The sequence below is a fragment of the Chelon labrosus genome, assembly GCF_963514085.1.
Source record: "Chelon labrosus genome assembly, chromosome: 16".
NCBI lineage: Eukaryota > Metazoa > Chordata > Actinopteri > Mugiliformes > Mugilidae > Chelon > Chelon labrosus.
Genome location: NC_140349.1, coordinates 14860809 through 14881516, shown reverse-complemented (window position 1 = coordinate 14881516; position 20708 = coordinate 14860809). Strand labels below are relative to the sequence as shown.

Sequence of the window (20708 nt, the reverse complement as noted above, 5' to 3'; positions counted from 1 at the left end):
TTACAAAAGGCTTCATGCTCAAACACTTTTTCTAGAGATTTAAAGACACTTAAAAGAGTATGTCTTATGCATTATCTCTTTCCAATCTACACCGATCAGGCATAACATTATGACCACCTTCTTTATATTGTATAGGTCTCCCTTGTGCCTCCAAAACAGTTGTGACTCATCAGAGAATGGACATGGGCCTTCTGAGAGAGTCCTGTGGTGTCTGGTAACAGGATGTTGTCAGTGGGGGCCTTTGGGTCCTATGGGTTGAGTGGAGGGGCCTCTGTGGATCATCCCACAGATACTTGATCAGTTTGGGATCTAGTGAATTCGGAGGCCAGGTCAACACCTTGTGCTGTTCTTCATGTTTTTTGTTGTTCCTAAGTGTTTTTGTGCCTGTGTCAGGCTGCATCCGGCTGGGGATGGCTGCGGCCATCAAGGAGTGTCATTGCTATGGGGTGGGGGTGCCTGGTCTGGTTTAGGTGGGTGCTACAAGTAACAACCACACAAATGCCAGGTCCAAAAGTCTCCCAGCAGAACATTGTATTGTCACAAGATGGTCAATGTTATTTATTTCACCTGTCAGTGGTTTTAATGTTGTGGCTGATCTGTGTATATTATAATTGCTATTTGTTAGCGTCACTAGCAAAGATGTTGGGTTTTTGTGAGCAGGCTTTATTCGTTGGTGTAGACCACACCACTGACCCATTAACTGAGACTCAGCTTTTAACACACTGTTATTTTTAAGAAATACAGCAGTTAAACTAGACCATCCACCAGCTTTTCAGCTCCCCATGCTCCTGCCCCCACCTACCTCCACCAGCTGCTCCTTCTGCTCAGTGAGCGTGCGCGAATACTCCGCCACTGCCTCCAGGTTTCCCTCGGCACCTGCAGCTTTGAGGGCCCGCAGAGGCAGCTGCTCACCGTGAACTTTCAGCAAGTCCGAGGCGCGGCCCACCGCCGCCTTATGGAGCTGGAGGAGGACGACGCCGAGAGGGAAGGAGCAGATGAAGTGATATGAAAGAGTAAAAGTGAGAAACCAGAGATATTCCAGTCAGGCGTGTCTGTTTCTGTAACCGAGTGCTCAGACTTTGAGACAGACTGCTGCTCACCTCGCGTCTGAGGTCACTGATGCTCTGGCACGTCTTCAGGATGGCCACCTCCATGTCCTCGGGGACCTCTTTGGCGTGGATAGACTGCTGCTCCGATGAGAGGAGAAGGAGGAGAATAAAACATGAGACACAATGTGGCGTGACGGGCCCACACACAGGCCTACGCGGTCATCTGGAACAGCTCGACGATGATCTTAAGAAACACTGGAATGGAAATTTAACTTTTGACAATTTATGTTGCACGTCTGACCTGTGATGTTCACTTCAGCACGTAATTTTGTGCAATCACGTAAAATGATATAAACCAGTTGTATCACTTTAGTATTATACAACCATTTTTCTAAATTTTAGACCAGTCAGAATACAAATGCAGCCAAAGCAAACAAGAGCTCTGCTAAATCTGCAGCAATCAAGAGAAAAGGCTGAACTGGGCACAACACCCAAGAACATTTGCAAATGCAGTAGCTTTCAGAACGCTTTTCAAGTCTCCACATAACCTTCAGTCGCAAGGGCTGGATGAGGGAGTAATGCACAATTATGCAGCTGAGACCTCTCCGTGTACTCCGAACACGCTGGAAAGTTTACAATGAGAAACTGCAACATAATGACTCGCGTTTCATAAGTCCATCAACTCCGAAGGCCAAGGAGGCTCCGCTGAATGAGTCAGGAACGCTACGTGATGTGTCTCTCTCTCTCTCTCGGTGAACGAGCCCGTGGTAAAGGCGGTTATTCAAGTGGGTTATTATGCTGTGTTGTTCCAGGAGAGATGTGCGAAAAGAAAGAGTGAGGAGGCAAGGTGAATGACGAAGGGAGCTGGGGGAGGACGAGTCGTCTGAATGCGTGTGGGTCTGGGTGTGTGCGGCGTGATATATGTCCTGGATGTAGTTTGTTTTTTTAATAAATGTAAGGCAAAGAGAGCTTTTCTTTATTACATTTCCCATTTTATTGCACTAATACCTACAACTTACAGATGAGGAACGTCCTCATAAAGTACCATATGCTTTTTTTTTTTTTTATGATTAATCCTGCAGGTATACGTGCATCTGCGCAAGCCTGCCTGCTCCTGTCAACTCACCGCCTCAACCCAGGCGTGCACCAGCTGCTGAGTGTCCTGGCGCGCCAGCTGGCACAGGCCTAGGATGGCCTGGCGCTGCTCGTGACTGGTGTAGGGCGAGTCGGTGAAGTCCTCCGTCCGCTCGACCAGGGCCTCCAGCTGGCTGGAGACGCCCTGCGGCGACAGGGAGTACAGGTTGTCCCGGAGGCACTCCACGCTGGACTGCGGAGGGAGAGGAAGAAGGCGGGAGGCGAGTGGGGTGGGAAGGTAGCAACACGGAGACAATTACAAAAGAAGTTCACCCGTGAAAAGAGAAAAATAACCACGATTTCTCGCTTTTGACCTAAAATTAAAAAAAAAAAAGCATTGTGGGATACGTTAAGTCATTGACTCAACTTGGGAGGTGAACAATAAATTCTGCAAACAGCTAATGCATTCCTCATGTTTTAATCTTCCTCTTTTTTTTTTTCACAGCGCTGCTCTTAAGATAAGTACTGGTCTCTGCTTAGGTGTTGTAAGATGTCCAGTTTACATAAGCTTTCAGTAAACCTTAAAAGCTACTGAGCCTTTTTCAAAGCAATAACCACCTCCAGGTTTTTCATTAAAACAAAAATCTTCTTTGTTATTTTCTCTCAATAAAAGGAAGTGTTTATTTCTTTCATCTGTCATCATAGAGGTAGAGAGAGGAGATTAGTAAGAGCGATGTAGGTTTTAATGGCGATTAACACGTTACAAAATGAGTAGGTCTGCTTCTCCGTGCCAATAGCCTGAGTCACATTTGAAACTAAAACAAATATGCTAAAATGTTAATTCTGCAACTACAAATCAACACTTTATTTTCACTTTATTTACAGCATGAGCTGAAGATTTATATTCAGAATCTGAGTGGAAGGTGTTGCTGCTTGTTATAAAAGTAACTGGATCATTATAAAGCTTTAGATGAGCATCGCTCATCCGTAGCATTGGTATACAGCATATATGATAACCCTGACCGTGGCGTGCTGTTTATCGACTCCTTCTCTATGTCTAATTCCTGAACCTACCTTGAAATCCTTGATGCTGTTGTAGATGCTGGCAGGAAGGATCTTGTTCTCCCCACAGCTCCGCGCCTCAGTGACTATCTCGATGACCTGCTCCAGGGCACAGCGCATCCGGTGGAACACGGCGTCTTTGTTGATCCGGGCCGACTCGCAATCTGGGTGCCTCAGGCAAGTCTTGGGAAAGGATTGGAAAGCGAAATGTCAAAGCTCTTAACCTCCTCAACGTCTATCCAGTGTTACCGCTTTCTCGGCCGCGGTCATTCACTTTCTTTTATGATCACGTGGCTTGGACTTGAGGAATAACACAGATTAAAAAAGAAAAAAAAAAAACAGAAATAAATAAAGCACGTTGGAAATCTTGAAATTAAAGGAACCTGAGAAGGCTTTAAAACTTTGATCCGGGCAAAATCCATAACCCTTGCCCCGAGGTTCATAGTTGATGCATTAGCAGTTTACCTTGGAGGCTGTGAGGAGCATCATGGTGCATTTCTCCAGCACTGCTCTGGCTGCTGCCATGCGGGCTTTCTTCTTCTCATCCTTCAAGTCCTGCAGCACAAACATCAGATGGTAATGAGTGAATGGGTGGATTTGCTTAAGTCACAGCTTCTTAGAACTCTCAGAGGTGTCCAATGGACATGAATATAAAAAAATCTATTTCATGCTGGTATGAGTTTAACACAGATCCAAGTTTACACACGTGAAACGTCAAAGGTTAACAGAAAGAGATGCTCCCGGAATAGAAAAGAAGATGTGCTGTGTATTTCACACAGAAGCAAACAGCTTGAATTATGTAGATACAGGATTTGGAAAAGGCAGCTGAATCAACTCCTTTCCGGGCACTTCGCCACAGATTACAAAGACGATGTGATTATCTGTCATTATTTTTGCCTCTGCGCTCGCTCGGCTTCAATAGATGAAGATGGTAGATTTTTCTAAAGCGGTGCGGTGCTCGCGCGCGCGTGCGTGCGCATGAGGGGGAGTGAAAACGTCGAAAAAAAAAGATAAAGAAAAAAAAACAGGGTGGCAAACGAGGGGAGCGAGCGTTAGCAGCAACGAGGGGCGCTGGAGGGAGACGTGATGTGCGTGTCAAAACACGAGGCCCGGTGAAATTCAGAAAGAGGGATGGTCGATCCTCCCATCCTGTCTAGATACCGCAACCGCTGCACTTTACACCAGCTTCTGCAGGCAAAGCGCTTTAGCTGCAGAAGCAGAATGTATGCATCAAAGCAGGATTAGCAGACTTTGACAGTACAAAGTTAGAACCCCTAAGTTGGGGGTTTCTTTTCTGAGGCGCTGAGCAAAAGTTTTGTTTTGCAAATTTGCTTTATATATGATAGTTCATATCAGTGCTGAATCGTGATGTCTTGCAGGAATATGAGTCAGAACTGACCTCTGCATTGCTTTTATGGATTGAGATATATCTTGGAAAAATGGAACCAGACACAGAGAAACCAAAGAAGCCAGAAAATGCTGTGTTCCTTCATTTTAAAATCTTTTTTAGTAAGTGTAAATATTTGATGCTTGAATTATTGATTTGTTCCGAGTTTGCCTGCACATTCACGGTTACTGCAGGTTTCAAAGTCTAATTCCACCACCTGCTTGCACATTCAGAATATCATGTTTACAAAATCCCCGTTTGGCAGATTATATCTACACGAATAAACAAAAACACTTTATTTTTTTCCGATGAGCCAGAAATGAAGAGGCTAATTACTGCGTGTTCATAAACCACGGGACATACAGTGCATCTGCAGTGCTTTCATTTGGTGAGAGTTTCTTTTAAAGCGAGCTGATCGTTACGGTGCCCTCCAAGCGGGCAACGAGAGAACGTTTCTCCGCATGCTACTCACGTTCTGTCTGTCTCCTGTGAGGTGAGCAAACTCCACCATCTCGTTGCCAAACTGGCTGAAAATCTGTACAAATTCCTGGAAGGTGCTGACTCTTTCAAGATGGTCCAGGGTAACCAGAACCTGAAAAGAGATCAGGGCCAGTGGCCACGTGAGCTTAGTGACGGTGTATTTCTGATGCCTAAAAATAGCAGTTTAAAATAGCAGTAAATGTTTGTTGTGCAACAGAACCAAGAATAAAAGTAGCGACGTGTGCCAGGTTTCATTATGATTTTTTACTTTCAACTTCCTTTATTCCGCTTCCTCCTTTTGCAGAATTGATGTGATATAATTGTATCACTGATATCAGATTAAGTAGCTCCTAACCTGCATTTTAGTTAATAGTAGCCCATGCAGCTGCCAATTTAGATGCTGAGGGCACGCTAGCTGGCAGCACGAACGCAGCAGCTTTTATCCGTGACATACAAAGAAGAGGAAGAGATGTAATTGTGTTTGCCAGTAATGGAGAACAGGGGGCTGTCGACTGTCTGTACAAACAAGGCTAACCAGTCATGATTAGGCCCCCTGTTTCCATTCTTGGCTCAGTCCACAGCTCCATCCATATCACCCTGTCTGGCTAAGAGCATAGCCAGGTACGATGAGGAGAGACAGTCTCTGGCTCTGTGTTTTTATGTGGCAGCTAAATGTGCTGCTTCCCTTCAATTACCTCCAGAGCACTCCTTTAGAGAGCCAGAGTTTATCTATTAGGAAATAACGGACTCAGGAAGGGGTTTGCAAGTGAATTCATGTATGATCAGTATGAGAGCAAGAGAACTTATGGATATGGTTTAAAGACAGCGCCGCCTGACACCTGCACGTCTCTCACCTTGTTGCGTGACGTGATTATCTGCTTGATGACGATGCGGTCGGCCAGGACCAGGACTTTAGTGACGGAGGAGAGGAGCAGGCGCGCGGCCTTCACCATCCCCGTCCTGTCGCTGAACACCGTGACACGTCCGTCGGACGGGGGCGGCGCGGCCGATCCCACGTCCGTCAGCTGGGCTATGGCATCGCCTGCCGCAGGAGAGAGAAAACAGTTTGGTTCAGTAATGGAAAATTCATTAAGCTGGGTGTGCCCGTTTGTCTTTTTTCTCCCAAGACAGATGCAGATACCAAATTTTTTTGGGTGTGTTGATATTAAAAGCTCAGCTGATAGCAGATCTCTCTCTCTCTCTTTGTTTCTTTAAGATCTTGTTTTACAAACAGCTCATTACAGTCCAGCTTAATCTTGTGTCCACACACCACAGTTTCTTAACCCTTTATATGCTGCTCTGTACTGTATGTATCTATACACTCACTTGCCACTTCATTAGGTACGCTAGTGAAAATGAATGCATTATGATATAACGGTCTTTGACTAAATCCCCCTTCTTGGCTGTTATAATATTCAGTTACTGTTCAAACAGCACAAGAAAGGTGACGTATGATCACTTTGGAGGATGTAGTCTGTGGTCGTGGCCGTCAGACTGGATTGGATTAAACACAACAGTGTTTCTCTTATACAGCCCAGCCCATCGTCTACAGTGGGGTTGCCAAAATAATACAAACATGTGTCTGTACAACACAATACAATTCGATAATACCACAAACCACAGCCTCCACAATGAAAACATAGTTGAATCAACAGCTCTCTCTCTGTTATGTTGAACAAAAGCAGAATACCATAACCGTTTTTACTAGTGTACCTAATGAAGTGGCCCGGTGAGTCTTTGCAATTACAGCACACCTGGGCTGATAAATACCTATAACTGCAAAGAGTTTACGTCATACAAACATTTTTTTTAGACTTCTAACTCCACTATAAGTCAGATGAAGTGATTTCAGCCAGTCAGATGGACAGTTTCTGTGAAAGCAAAAGCTTGATTAAAATTGATTTGGTTGGCTTTGAAGACTTTTGGATAACAATCAGGTGAGCCAGAACATGCTGGCTGTTTTTTTTTTTTTTCCCATCCTATCTGGCCTGGAAACGCCTTAGGGGTCCCAACAGAAAGATCTACGGGATGTGCCTGGGGAGAAACACCTCTGTGGCCCCTTTTCTTTCCTTTGCCCGCTGTCAATGAGATCTGTACCCAGATAGGAGGCAGAATATGGAAGGATGGACAGTTAACTAATAATTTATTAAATGCTTCCTTAGTTAAAACTCCACCGTGACATTTTCCCTCTAGAGTATTACTCTTCACCTCTGGGAGTACATGTCGTTCTGAATGTGATGACACTCAACAGTACTATATACAGCACAATGGCACGGCAGCAATGCCGACTTGACCCAGACACATCCTGCATGCTTCCTGGAGCCAATATTAAGGTACAAAACTTATGTAACCGAACACATTTAGCAAACATGCCAAAGAAAATTCATGCACACATTGAACATGCCCTCACAGAAATACACAAATGATTTATGATCCGTTTATGTACAGGGGTTTCTTTTTCCCCTATAACAAATCTCCAATAGAGGGAAATGTCCAGAGATAAGAACAAGACAGTGGAAGAGAGAAATCTCAAAGAGAAGGAGCTCGGGAAAACGGGGGCAGAGGAGACAGGTCGCTATCAGCTCATGCAGCCCGGCCTGGCTGTCTGTTTGGTTTGGCTGGTCCTTTAAAAGAAGCAGCACTGACAAACTGATTGCATCCGACAGGCTGCTCTTCAGTGCCAGCTCTGCTAACCAGTTAAAACACTGAGGCCTGGTTCACAGAGAATGTTGCACAAACCCCCATGACCCCACCAGAGTGGAAAACAGAGGCCTGAACCAACTCTCCCCTCTTCCCTGGGAGAACGAGAGTGTAGAGCTTCATAGACATCGATGTAAAACAAAGGTACCTCACAGGGCCTATAGTTGCAGTGTGTAATTTCTTTCTTCCATTACATATAAGAAATTATTTTTAAATTATAAGCATTTTCTACATGGTATTGCATAGGGAGAAAACCGTTTCCTGAAGAGTGGTTTTGAAGCTCAGCATGGAGTTTTTGGCTGACGCCATCTTGGCAGTGCCTGACTCCGCCCACCTACTGGCTAATCCAAAAATGGGCAAAGAGGTGGAGCATGAGCAAGGCTGAAAGGGCCAGTGATGCGTAGGCTGATAGCTACCCACAACACCCACTTGTCACTCAAAAGGGCCACACCCTTAATGACGCCCATACTTATTCATGTTTGAGCGTCAATACAATTCAAACATTGAATACAATTCACTCCAGTACCATTGTCACGAATGGAGAAATTAGCTATAGAAACTAAAACTGTTCTGTTTTTTTTGGTTTGTTTGTTTTTTGGTAACAGGCTGCAGGGAAGTTGAGCATTTTAATGACTTATTGAGCCAGTCTCTAGTGGCCATTTGAGTTTTTAGCTTCATTTTTTCCGAGGCCACGGCTTGATATGAATTTGTCCAGTACTCTAGCTTATGCACCTTGGAAACTATTTTTGAACCACATGAGTGGAGACTGTTCCACCAGCCACAGACATACTTAGTGCTAATTAGCTTGTCAAAAATGCAAAATTAAGATTGTGAACATTTATCCTAGCTACAAATAAGCATGTTAGCATTTAGCTCAAAGCATGTGTCCCACAGCGCTGCTGAAGACTCATTCATAACTGAAAACTAACTTTTACTAATTCATTGCACTTCATCTGTGACGTTCACCAGATATATCTGCTACGAGGTTACTAGCTACCACTCTAAAGTGAGACAGAAAGCACATGAATGTGAGAATGACACAGAGAGACTGAGTGAAACAGACAGAGACAGAGATCTAACACAGATTGCCTTCGCTGACCTGCCTCATTGGATCGCCCCACTGCTCCGATGATGGGTAGCATCTAATTAAACTAGTGCTTTCAGCCTGCTTTTATTTCATTCATTATAGAGCACAAGGCTGAAGCCTGCCTGATTAAACTCTCCCTGCAGCTAGGTATTAGAGAAATGTCAATCCTTCACTAACTAGCCCTTCTTACTCTTGGAGACTTAAAAAAAAATAAATAATAAAAAATTTAAAGACTTTCTTTTTCATCCCGCAAGATGTCTCCATCATTTGTTAAAAAAATGGAGACAAAAAAAAAAAAAAAGAAAAACAGACAAAGAGGTTTTTTTTGTATCAAGGAACAATTGTACAGTGTCGGTCAGGAAAAGTGCAACAGGAAACTGCTAAAACACCTCCCTCCCCGAGAGAAAAGTGAGAACTGGAATAAATTAGTCACCGTGGGCAACGCGCGTCCACACACTGCGCACATATACTTCACCTATCCGCACAAATTTTCTCATCAGCCCATTCTCCTCCTCCCACCGGTGCTCGCTTTGTCTGAGTTTTAGCCGTCTTTACAAATCAGCGCCGTGCGGGGATTAAACGCTTTGCAACACAAGCTGGTTCCCCCCTACATAAACCTATTATCACGGTGTTTTGTCTAAAATCTTATCCAGTGCGATACTGTATCCAGCCTGCTCTGTAGAAGGCTAAATGAGGGCCTTGTTTTGTCTGATAAGAACCAAACTGGCAGATATGAAGAGAAGTTACACCTAGCAAGTGGGGGCAGCTGTCTAAATAAAGAGTTGAGAGAAAGTTGGGAGTGACACGGAGCGGCGATGATGGCGTCTTAATCATTGCGCAAGAAAGTTTAGAAACAATGAGAAAAAAAATAAGTTCTGACAAAACCATCACCTTATTTCTCAGGCTCAATAAAACCTGACAAAATTAATTCATTTCACTTTCCTGTTCCTTCATCGGTAGTCACCTCTCCTTAAACTCCTTCGATTTGATTTCAATTCATTCAGAGCCATTTCAGTTACGAAACCATTTTACTTAGCTATGAAAGATATTTTCACATTTATTCACATCTTGCATATGCCGTTGCTTTTGTGCAGCTCTTCTCTGCAGCCATGAGCTTTCGGGTCTGAGCAAATGGAGCCGAGCAGATCGTGTTGGAGCTGCAGCTAATAAATGTTGACCCAACTTTCACCGCAATGCAGGAAAGGAAGAGGTGAAGGGAGAGCACTGGGCATCGGCTGAGACAGAGCAAGCGTTTATATGCTTGTCTGCCGATGAGAGAGATGAGAGATGGTCAAGGGAACACATTTTGGATCAATCACAGTTGTTGCCATCTCCGCTGTCGCAGACGTGCAATTACATTTCTGAAACGGTGCGCATCGGGCCACGGCGCAGGAACGATGCAGAAGCATAAGATTCAAAATTCAGGTCCACGGGGCAAAGGAGACTCTCGGACTGCACGTCTCAGGGAAGACGGAGACTCTGTACTGGGTAGTTCGAGTTCACTCCCTAATCTGCATGTTTTAGAGCAAGTAGAAAATGTAGAAATGCAGACATGGAGAGAAACTTAAACAGAGAGACCCTGTCAATTCTCAACCCTGGGTCAGGTTGAGAAATGTTTCTCTGCATGATAAAGAAGCTGTCACTGAGGAACTGAATATTAGGAAAACTCCTCCAATCTCTCCAGTAGTCTAATGCATAAAGTTTCCAACAACCCTCCTCTTCCCTGCTTTCTGAGCCGGCATAGACACACATTCCTTCCCTCCTGCTGCTACACAGCACCCTTGAGTGCAGCAGCTTTTTTTTTTTTTTTTTTTCCTACCTCCAACCTAATAACAACAATGTCTTTAGAGCACTCTGGAGGTCCTCTGGTTTAATACACTTTGACAGCCAGGTTTTCCAGACTAATCGAAAATTTGCTGAAATTGGATAACACTGTGAAGCCTGAAGGTGACGCCTGGTGCTACATGAAACTGTCACAGTTTGTCTTAACAAAACACCTTATTGGCTGACCAGGTCATCGCACCCTCAGCGCAAGTTTCTGAACATCCCGAAGCCATGACCATGTGTACGATAGGAAAACACACTGTGAAGGAAGACGAGTTTCTCGCCACAGCAAAACACACAACAGGTGTCACCCCTTACTCCGACGAAAGAGAATCACTTGGCAGTGTGCTAAGTTTAAGTGCAGCGATTCAGTGAAATGTCAAGCACTAACGAGGTCCAGCCAAAGATGCCTACCTGCTCTGCGTGCCTCGAAGCAGGCTTGACCCATCTCATCCTTCAGCTCTTGGTTCTCCGCGGCGATGGCCTCCCCGACGGCGACGAAACGCCCCACTGCCACGCTCACTGCCTGGCCCACCCTGTGGATGGCTGCCAGGGTGCGCTCGGACTTCTTCGGCTTGTCTTTGTGGTTGATCAGGGTGGTGATCTGCAGGAATGTGTGGAGGCAAAAGAAAAAAAATTAAAATGAAGTCACCCGCTTCTCTTTTGCTTTTTAAATAAGCACAAATCGAGGATCTGTTATAAAATTGGATGCAATACAGAATCACTGACTTCTTTTTAACCCAAAACCTGTTTTCAGTAAACTCCATCACCATCACATGAATGAATTACTAAATTTGTTGTGAGGGTCTATGATAATGGTCTTCTATTAATTATTCTAAAACTTGCACCAGAACATAAACACCGATCAATCATAACATTATGACCACCTTCCTAATACTCTTTATTTCTCCCTTGTGCCTCCAAAACAGTTGTGACTCATCAGAGAATGGACATGGACCTTCTGAGGGTGTCCTGTGGTGGCAATAGGATGTTGTTAGTTGGGGGCCTTTGGGTCCTATGGGTTGAGGGGAGGGGCCTCTGTGGATCAGGCTTGTTCCAGTGCATCCCACAGATACTTGATTAGTTTGGGATCTAGTGAATTTGGAGGCCAGGTCAACACCTTGCGCTGTTCTTCATGTTTTCTGAGTTGTTCCTGGTCTAGGTGGGTGGTACATGTCTAAGTAACATCCACATGAATGCCAGGTCCAAAAGTTTCCCAGCAGAACATTGTATTGTCACAGGATGGTCAATGTTATTTACTTACTGTTAGTGGTTTTAATGATGTGGCTGATCGGTGTATAATAGCAATACAAATACAGGATATAAAAGCACTACATTATTTCTGTATCTGAATGATCTGACGTCATCTCATTTAAACTTCTGAGGAAGGAAAACCAGATGCATGCAGCTGCATAGTTGCACATTCCCAAACTAGAATGAAAGCATCTTGTTCGGCAGTGAAAGTATGCTGTTATTATAACTAAGCAAAAATGAATGGAGTGCGCAACCCACGCTCCGCTTGCTTGTACAGTTTGGGCTAGCGGAGTCGCTGGAGATTTTGGGTTTGGTTTACCTAGGACATACACGCACCCAAAGCCCAACATCACCCACAGAGCGCCATCAAATGTGAAAGATGAACGGCAGCTGGGACATGCACACATGCCCTCTGTGACATTTACAGTACAGTCCACTGCTGGGAACACGGAAAAACACACGCATGGATCTCAGGTGGGTCCTCTTAGTGGTAATTGACGGCATCAATTATGAATGGGCAGAGCCAATTATCATCAATTATTCATTGATTGCTTCTACTCTCTCCAGCTGTTATCATTGTGTCTGTGAGTGTGTGTCTGTCACCGACGGTGTGTGTGTGTGTTCCAAAGCATTTGGGTCAGGAAGTGGTGGGTGGTGATTTTAATTGGTCCACGGCTGCAGGTGGTCCAAGTGGGGGAATCTTTTACAGTAAAGTCTTTGTGGGCTCCAGGACACACGCTGGTTCTGCTGAGCTCAGATGGCTTTTTGAACGAGCCGCATCCTGACACAGGAATGTAACACGGCAGGCTTTTTTTTTTTATCCCCCTCACCAACAAAAGGCTCTGAATGAAACCCTTTGAAGTGTGTTCAGATATATATAAAAGATTAAAGCCCATTTCAACCACAGATGTCATGGAAATTTGACAGTTCGGTTAAAGATCAGCACCTCACAGGGGGACAAAAAAGGACAAGATTGTCACTAAGCAACTGTCCTCATTCAGACGCCGATTTGTTATGCAATACTTTCTCCCTTGTGCACGACACTTGGACCTTAAACCTCCTTTGTGCCACAACACCAAAGCCAAAATTAGGTTGACTCAGCAAATTCTCTGAGCTGCTATCCTGCGAGACGTGACCCACATTAAACTGTTCGTCACTCATCATGCTCGCTGACAGCTTCCTCAAGCATCACTGTGCTGCAAAGGATGATTCTGACAACATGTTTAGCACCGCTAAAGGTGTTGCAGAGAATTTGCTCTGCATAGCAAATATGTACCGCGATAGGTTTGTAATATGGCACAGGTAAACAATGTAATATGTGTGAACAGCTAGGAAATATCTATACAAGCTCAGATTTTAAAATTGCTGCATTTCATCTTAAAGATGTCTGTTTTTGTTTTCTTTGGAGGCACCTATGGCAGTGGTAAAATAAGTGGTAATTTAAATGGTAAGGCATAACATTATGACCACTGACAGGAGACGTAAATATCATCGACCATCTTATGACAATACAATGTTCTGCTGGGAAACTTTTGGACCTGGCATTCATGTGGATGTTACTTAGACATGTAGCACCCACCTAGACCAGACCAGACATCCCCTCCCCATAGCAATGACACTCCTTGATGGCAGCAGCCATCCCCAGCAGGATGCAGCCTGACACAGACACACACACAAAAACGGTTCAGGAACAACACAAAAAACATGAAAAACAGCACAAGGTGTTGACCTCTGAATTCACTAGATCTCAAACTGTTCATAACTGGTAATGACTCTTAAATCCTATCTGTGGGATTCACTGGATCAAGCCTGATCCACAGAGGCCCCTCCCCTCAACCCATAGGACCCAAAGGCCCCCACCAACAACCTTCTATTGCCAGACACCACAGGACACCTTCAGAAGGTCCATGTCCATTCACTGATGAGTCACAACTGTTTTGGAGGCACAAGGGAGACATTCACATAATGTTACGCCCGATCGGTGTAAATACAGAATGCGTGTTCCTATGTCTCCGAGTCCTTAAACCACATTCACATCAAGTAAATGAAGGCCACAACAGGTGCTCAAGGGCGCACTGAAACACTGGAGTTGTAATGTGTGTGTACTGTACATCAGTATCATATTATGAGCCACAGCGGCGGCTCTGATGAGAAGCTGCTTCGCTGACACAAAACACATGATTGAATACTGTAACCTCCCACACATTTATTCTTTTTCCTCAGTTTCCATCTGATCACCACATTTCTCCGATTTGCTAAGAGAAATTGTTACTTGTCAAACAGCCTTTTTTTCCCCTTGCTCTCCATTCTCCGACACACTATTGTTCTGCTGCGAGATCTTGACCCTGAAGTGCAGATAAAGCCCTTCTTTCGATGCATCACTTTATGCACCACTCGCATTATCCCCATTATCTAAACTTCCTTTCCTGCCAGGCCAGTGTTTTTCAGTGACTCATCCACACAGAGTAGGATACTCCGTAGAAAACACCAACGCCGGTTGGCTGGACATTATGCAGCCGAACAGAAGGAATTAGGGCACTGTGACACATGATTCAGACCTACGTCAGAGAGACTGTTGTTCAACATTAGGTGGAGTTCATGTTATACAACGGACCTAATTACTGTTTTTTGTGACATAAAGTATATATTTCTGATTCATGATTTTGCATTTTTCTATGCACCGTGCATGCATGCGTGTCTGGATTCAGAAAAAGCAGCACACAAACACAAAGAACACTGAATCTGGCACCAACTCAAAAACAAGGCTCTAGAGGGGCGGGTAAGGGCATGAGAGAGGAAGCTAACCTCTAAGTGAGAGGATTACAGAGAGATGACAGAGAGAGAAAGTGCCAAAAAGAAACTGCTTGAAACAGACAAAGAGAAACAAAAGAGGGTCAAATGTGACTCTGAAAGACACCTGTCTATAGATCTTCCTGTGTGAAAAAGCCCTCTTCTGCACTTCGACAGCCGAGGACAGCAAAGTTAGTTTAACAAGTTTGACAGGGAGGGTCTGTGAAAGACAAATAAAGAGGCAAAAGTCCCAGCGAATTACAAAGAGAGAGTGGAGAGCTACCACTGCCTGGGATTTCCTCCATTAGGGATTACTAGGTGGGTACATTTACTGGGCTGTGCAAACAGGAACAGAGCAGGGTGGAGAAAGCATAATATTGATACAGTGCCATCGCAGAAGAGAGGCCTCTTTGTTTGTGTATGTTTCAAAGTAACTTTTGTCAGTGTGTGTGGAGAGACTGTGAAGAGAGGAAAGTGCACATCCATTTCGCATGTGTCGGTGAAAGAACTGAAAATTAGGGTTTCTTTTCAGGACTGGGTATTCATACTGACTGAAGATCCTCTCCTAGTACTGATTAAACCCCTAAAAACTCATCTGAGCTCAACAAAATTTAATTTCCCCCCATGAAAATAATCTTTGCACACCTTCAAATCGCGTAGATGCAACACCTTTGCCTTGTTCAGGACGTGCAGGTCCATGAATATTCAAATTAGCCTCCGCTACTATGTCTGCTTCCATATGGAATGGCTGTGGAGAAGCTTTTCTGCATGACACATGAACACAAGGACGCAGTAAATAACAACAAAGGAGGAGTGCCAGATGGATGTGAATAATGTAGGATTAAAAAAAATATGGTTTTCTGAATGTTTTATGAGGATGTTTGTTCATTTAAATGAATGTATTAGACTTTAAAGATACACAAAACACAATGTAAATGCATATGTCTGACTGGAAGAAAACTCCAGAGACACAGTTCATGGAAACAGCTTCTTAAATGTCACTACCAATAAAATATCGCGCTCTATTCCTTATAGGCTGCTGCTCAATCATTGAAACTGCCTTAAGGCCTAAGCTTATGAGTTTACGGTGTACCTCGCCACTGTCCGATGTCTGTTTAACCCTCCCTATATGAGGTTGGCTTTGCTCTGGTGCATTACAGCTGTGTTTGAATGCCAATGAGCACAAGCAACCAAGCAGCATCAGGCCCAAAGCCTCTAAAACCAAGGACTCCACCAAGGGCTTAAACACTATGAAACCTGTTAAATAAGCAGAAATGTCGCTTTAGATGCAAAGTCAGAACTCAGAACAGATTTGTTTATTGACGGAAAGGGGGGGGGGGGGGGGGGGGGGCTGAATAGCTCGACAGCCTGAACAGCCTGCTCCCTCCTGCTCGGGGTCGAGTCCCCTGTGCCATACTGGCTCGAATACAGAGGGTTTTGCTGTGGAGGAAAATCAGCTTAACCTTCCATCTAATTTCATGAATGTGTGGAGTCAGGTTGAAATGTGCATGGTGGTGTTTAGTGACCCATTTGTCCCCATTACTCCCTTACATCACCATTAGGAGTTTATCAACATCTCTGACTTGGCTGATTTGGGACAAATCTGAAACTGGAACACACACACAGACATACAAACAGGAGCTTTCACTGCCGTTAGAACATCAGAACCTGTCCATTCTCTTCTTATTAGTTTCTCCCCTGGTACACAACCAGTCAATTCCCACCCGCTCACCTCTCGTCCTGTCGTTGCACATAATTAGGCGATCATTACAAGGCCATTTCAACCTCTTACTTGGAACAACACAACAACACAACCACCTTCCACTCACTGGTTAGCAGGAAATCTCGAGTAACACCTCAAGGACACAGTGGCGGACTATAAATCAGGGATAACAAAAGCTGGAAACATTTGTGGCTGCCTCCCATGGTGAGTTTCACTGAATGACAAAGCTCAGAGAAGTTTCGGTTTAATTCCTTCTCTCTGCTCGGTTGTCTCCCTCCCCCGTTCACTTTCTTGGTTTGTGCAATGGTGTAAATGTGTAGATAAATGGGTGTGGCTGTGGTGGAAAGATCGGCTTTGCTCAAATCAGATCAATTCACAGCCTCTTCTCCAGCAGCAAGTTTCTATCAATCTTAAAGATCAAGAAGACTTTTCAAGCAAGAGCAGCGAGTTTAAAGAGAGAGGGAACAAGCTGAACGTGGAGCTTTTATTGAACGCACATTGTAGAGGTTGTGATTGGCAAGCGGTATGCTTGTACTGGTATTGGTTTTAGGACCCATTCAATTTGCTTTTGACGAGTCTGAAAGGATCCCTTATGTTTTTCATTTAGTTATGCTTTTTTTTTTCCCCCAGCTTGCATGATTGTTTGCTCCTGCCCTATCAGTTTGACCCTTTGACAATTGGGGTATTTGCTGCTCCATTCACATGACACACAACATGCTTGGCGTTTGAAGGGACAACATCAGCCGTAAGTCATGAGAACACTGTAGGCATCTAGAAGTCACCTTGGCTAACAGTTCAGCAAACCAACAACCAGGTAACTTAACGCAAAGGCTTAACCCAAGGATGAGGCATCCACATTTTCCTCTGACATATTAGAAAATTACAGAGAAAACTCTATACGAGTAAATTACAAAAAAGAAAATCATCATTGCTGAAAAAGTTGGTTGTTCATCTCCACAATGTTCCTTGCCAGTATTCCTCTGATGTGCCATACTGGTTACGTTCCCATTTTGTACTTTGTTGAGATTTTGAGGGGCGGCGCAGGGGTGTGGTGGTTAGCACTGATGCCCCACAGCAAGGTTCTGGGTTCGAATCCATCAGCCGACTAGGTCTTTCTGTGTGGAGTTTGCGTGTTCTCCCTGTGTCAGCGTGGGATCTCTCTGGGTACTCCGGCTTCTTCCTAAAGATGTGCTCGTAAGGTTAATTGCCGATTTTAAACCGGCAGTAGGGGTGAGCGGTTGTGTGATAGACTGGAGACCTGTCCAGGGTGTACCCTGCCCCTCGCCCAATGACAGCTGGGATAAGCCCGGCCCTCCCACGACCCTCTAGAGGACAAGAGTTTACAGAAAAGGAATAAATGAATTTTTGAGATCATTGTTGCTCTTTTACATTCAGTTTTGGCACGATCCTTAAATTTTTTTTTAGTGTTTAGGTAACACCCACAGATGTTCGTATTTAAAACCCAGCTCCCACCTATTCTTTAGAAGTTACTCAGATGAGTGGTGAAATGTCTTCAACAAACTAAAAGTCCAGTTGCCTTTTTCGTTTTGCTTATAATTTATTCATGTCTGAGGTTGTCCCTAAGCTTGACTTGGCCTGCTGACAAGCTTCAGCCAAGAACGAAAAGTTTATATTTTTCAAAAGCAAACACACTAAATGTGGAGCTTAGATTAGAAGTTACTCACGCCATATTCAATCAGGCATCAAACTCATGGATGTCAGTCCATTTACAGTGGCAGCACAGTTCATATTTTCTCTACAAAAGCAAGTGTTGGCAGATAAAAGTATTTATTTTGCTGAAGTACTGCTGTATGCTTGTGTTTGGTTTTTTGAATATCGGACAGAAATAATTGGGCAGAAGTTAAAAGAAATAACGAAATAGAGAAATGAATCTCGGTTTTGTTTACTTGCTGCTCAGATGAGACCGTCAGCATTAATTTATCTGACTTGAGTTTGTTCTGAGTTTAAAGTCTTCATCTGTGAAAACCTTGGTATTTTTCTGTTTGTGGTTCTCGTTATATAAATTCTACAGCATGTGGATCACTTTGTTAAACAGGGAAAGGAATACTTCCAGGTCTCATTTCAGGCAATTACAGCACAAAGCGATCATTGTTACAAGGAGAACTGCACCCGGAAGGACACCGTGAACGTCTGCGTTATCCTCGTGGATTTCTCCAGGAGGTTTTCCAGACTTTATTTTTGCCTTTGGAGCTGAACTGTGGTACCCTTGAAATAGACAAGTTTCTGTTCTGGTCTTCGCTGATGCAAAGACAGACGGGGCTGGCTGCTCACCGGGGACCGCGGGAGAGAAAAAACAGAACATGAGAGGGAAGGGATGAAAGTTATACTGAACATGCACTTTAATGGGCGAGCAAATTCCGTCCAAATTGGCTGCAGGCGGACAGGAGTTCGATGCTTCGCTGGTCGACAGCCAGACTCTAGAATACGGGGAGATGAGAAGCGAGACAAGGGACTTAGGAGGTCAGCGGCTAGATGGGAAGAGATGCATAAAGAGAAGGACATCTATGCCAAACTTTACCGTAACTTTTCGTTTTATCCTCACTGCATATCTACTGTCAGCCTTTCTTTTTTCCCAGACACTCCTCCCTTGTGACTTCTCCGTCTCTCCTACCTCCATCCACCTCTTCTATATCATCCTTTTCTGGAAGGGATTCAAGTCTGTCCCTAGAGGTGATCTGCTGCAGTACAGTACAGTGCGATACAGTACAGTAACAGCTTGCAATGTTTACGCTGCATCCTTCAGGGTACACTGTAAAACCACGTGTGCGGAACAGAAGCAATTTGAAAGGAGCAGATACTGCACCATCAGCCTGTTGCACTGCAAAAACGGCCCACTCAGGGAGCCTGTGCCTTTTCACTCCCCTATGAAATTAACACACTTGTAGGTTTTACTTTCAAGTGCACAAAGCACATGTTGACAACAAAGTGAGAAATTGGCACAGATGAGTAAAGCTAGTAAAACATACCAGGCTTGTGGCCAATTAAGAAATACGCTGCAACAATGAGTCATCTGCCCTCATCTAACAAATACAGTATAAGTAGCACTCACTCGCTTTCGGCTGCCTACAGACACAATGGAAAGTTACAGAGCCAGCTAACGGCAGCAGAATACAAAGTTTTCTGGTGTAAATTAGGAACACACGGCTGCAGTTCAAATTAGCATTGGAGCTTAGCTGAACAACATCCATATGTAGTCCTGACTGGCCATGCATTCCGCTGGAATTAGATTGCATATGTGGAGCTATTTTCATTTTGTGCTCGCACACACACACGCGCATACCTGCACAAACGTTCACACATACCACAAGTCCGCCTGAGCTTTCACCCCGGAGGAGTTTGAGTGTAAATTTTAATCTTTGTTCAGTTTCTGAAACCCTGTAAGCATCGATATCGTGCCAAAACCACTCAGGGGAACCAGCAGAGAGAAGCACAAACTAAAGAATTCTGCCGCTTAAGGAAGTAAATAACCCCAAGAATCACACCCTGAGAGAAGTTTGCTGCTGAAATATGGGGTTATTTTGTGGAAACTCAACCTACACGGTGAGGATGTCTACATGCACACTTACAAGCAGCTGCTTAAAGTGTAAATACATTCGGATTAGCTAGTCAGTGAGTGGGGGGGAGAAAGTGAAAGTATACCTTATCAGCACAGACAGAAGGTGCTAGTTGAAATGACAGTGGAGGTCACACAGAAAGCTGCAAAATCACGCTTCTCTAAATCTTTTTAGGACACATCCGTCTGACTTGAGGGCCCCATTAAAACAACTCATTGGAGCCAGTAGGTCTGGACTTTATGTGATCAATATTAAAATAGCAAAAGTTACACAGTAGGCCAATCTGCAATCCAATCAGATTAATTCTGAACCACTTTGCCCGTGAAGTTTCAGGTTCAGGCCCAGAAAAAGTCTAAACAGCAAACTGGCTTCGGATATTCTTACTTTCAGACAAAGCCAAGAGATACCCATCTTCTCTTGGTTCTGGTCTTTATACTCAGCTGTTGGCTGAAGCTATTTACTGACCACACAAGCGAGTATTGATCCTCTCCTCTAAATCTCGCCAATAAAGCAAGTGTATTTCCCAAAATGTCAAACTATTGGTTTAAACCAAAATGTATTCTCACCATTGGGTGCTGAAGGCTTTTATTGCTCAAGCGAGCTCTAATTTGTGGTCAAATCGAAGCTTGTTCGCCTGTAACTCACGGAGCCAGTTTCCTTTGTGTGTGATTAAAGCCCAGGCGAGGGACAGAGACGGTAAACA

The 20708-nt window shown here is 44.2% G+C and overlaps 1 protein-coding gene across 2 annotated transcripts in view; it reads right to left on the bottom strand.

Annotated features, from left to right (window-relative positions):
• ctnnal1 (catenin (cadherin-associated protein), alpha-like 1) overlaps positions 1 to 20708 on the bottom strand; it is a 50809-nt gene that overhangs the window by 10324 nt on the left and 19777 nt on the right. For both annotated transcript variants that reach the window (XM_084563253.1, XM_084563254.1), the window contains exons 2-9: positions 11078 to 11267; positions 5907 to 6094; positions 5045 to 5164; positions 3651 to 3740; positions 3198 to 3368; positions 2176 to 2376; positions 1101 to 1187; positions 803 to 961 (exon numbers count right to left, since the gene is read on the bottom strand). In XM_084563253.1, the coding sequence (XP_084419379.1) occupies positions 803 to 961; positions 1101 to 1187; positions 2176 to 2376; positions 3198 to 3368; positions 3651 to 3740; positions 5045 to 5164; positions 5907 to 6094; positions 11078 to 11267 (1206 nt within the window). The remainder of the gene's footprint in view (positions 1 to 802; positions 962 to 1100; positions 1188 to 2175; positions 2377 to 3197; positions 3369 to 3650; positions 3741 to 5044; positions 5165 to 5906; positions 6095 to 11077; positions 11268 to 20708) is intronic.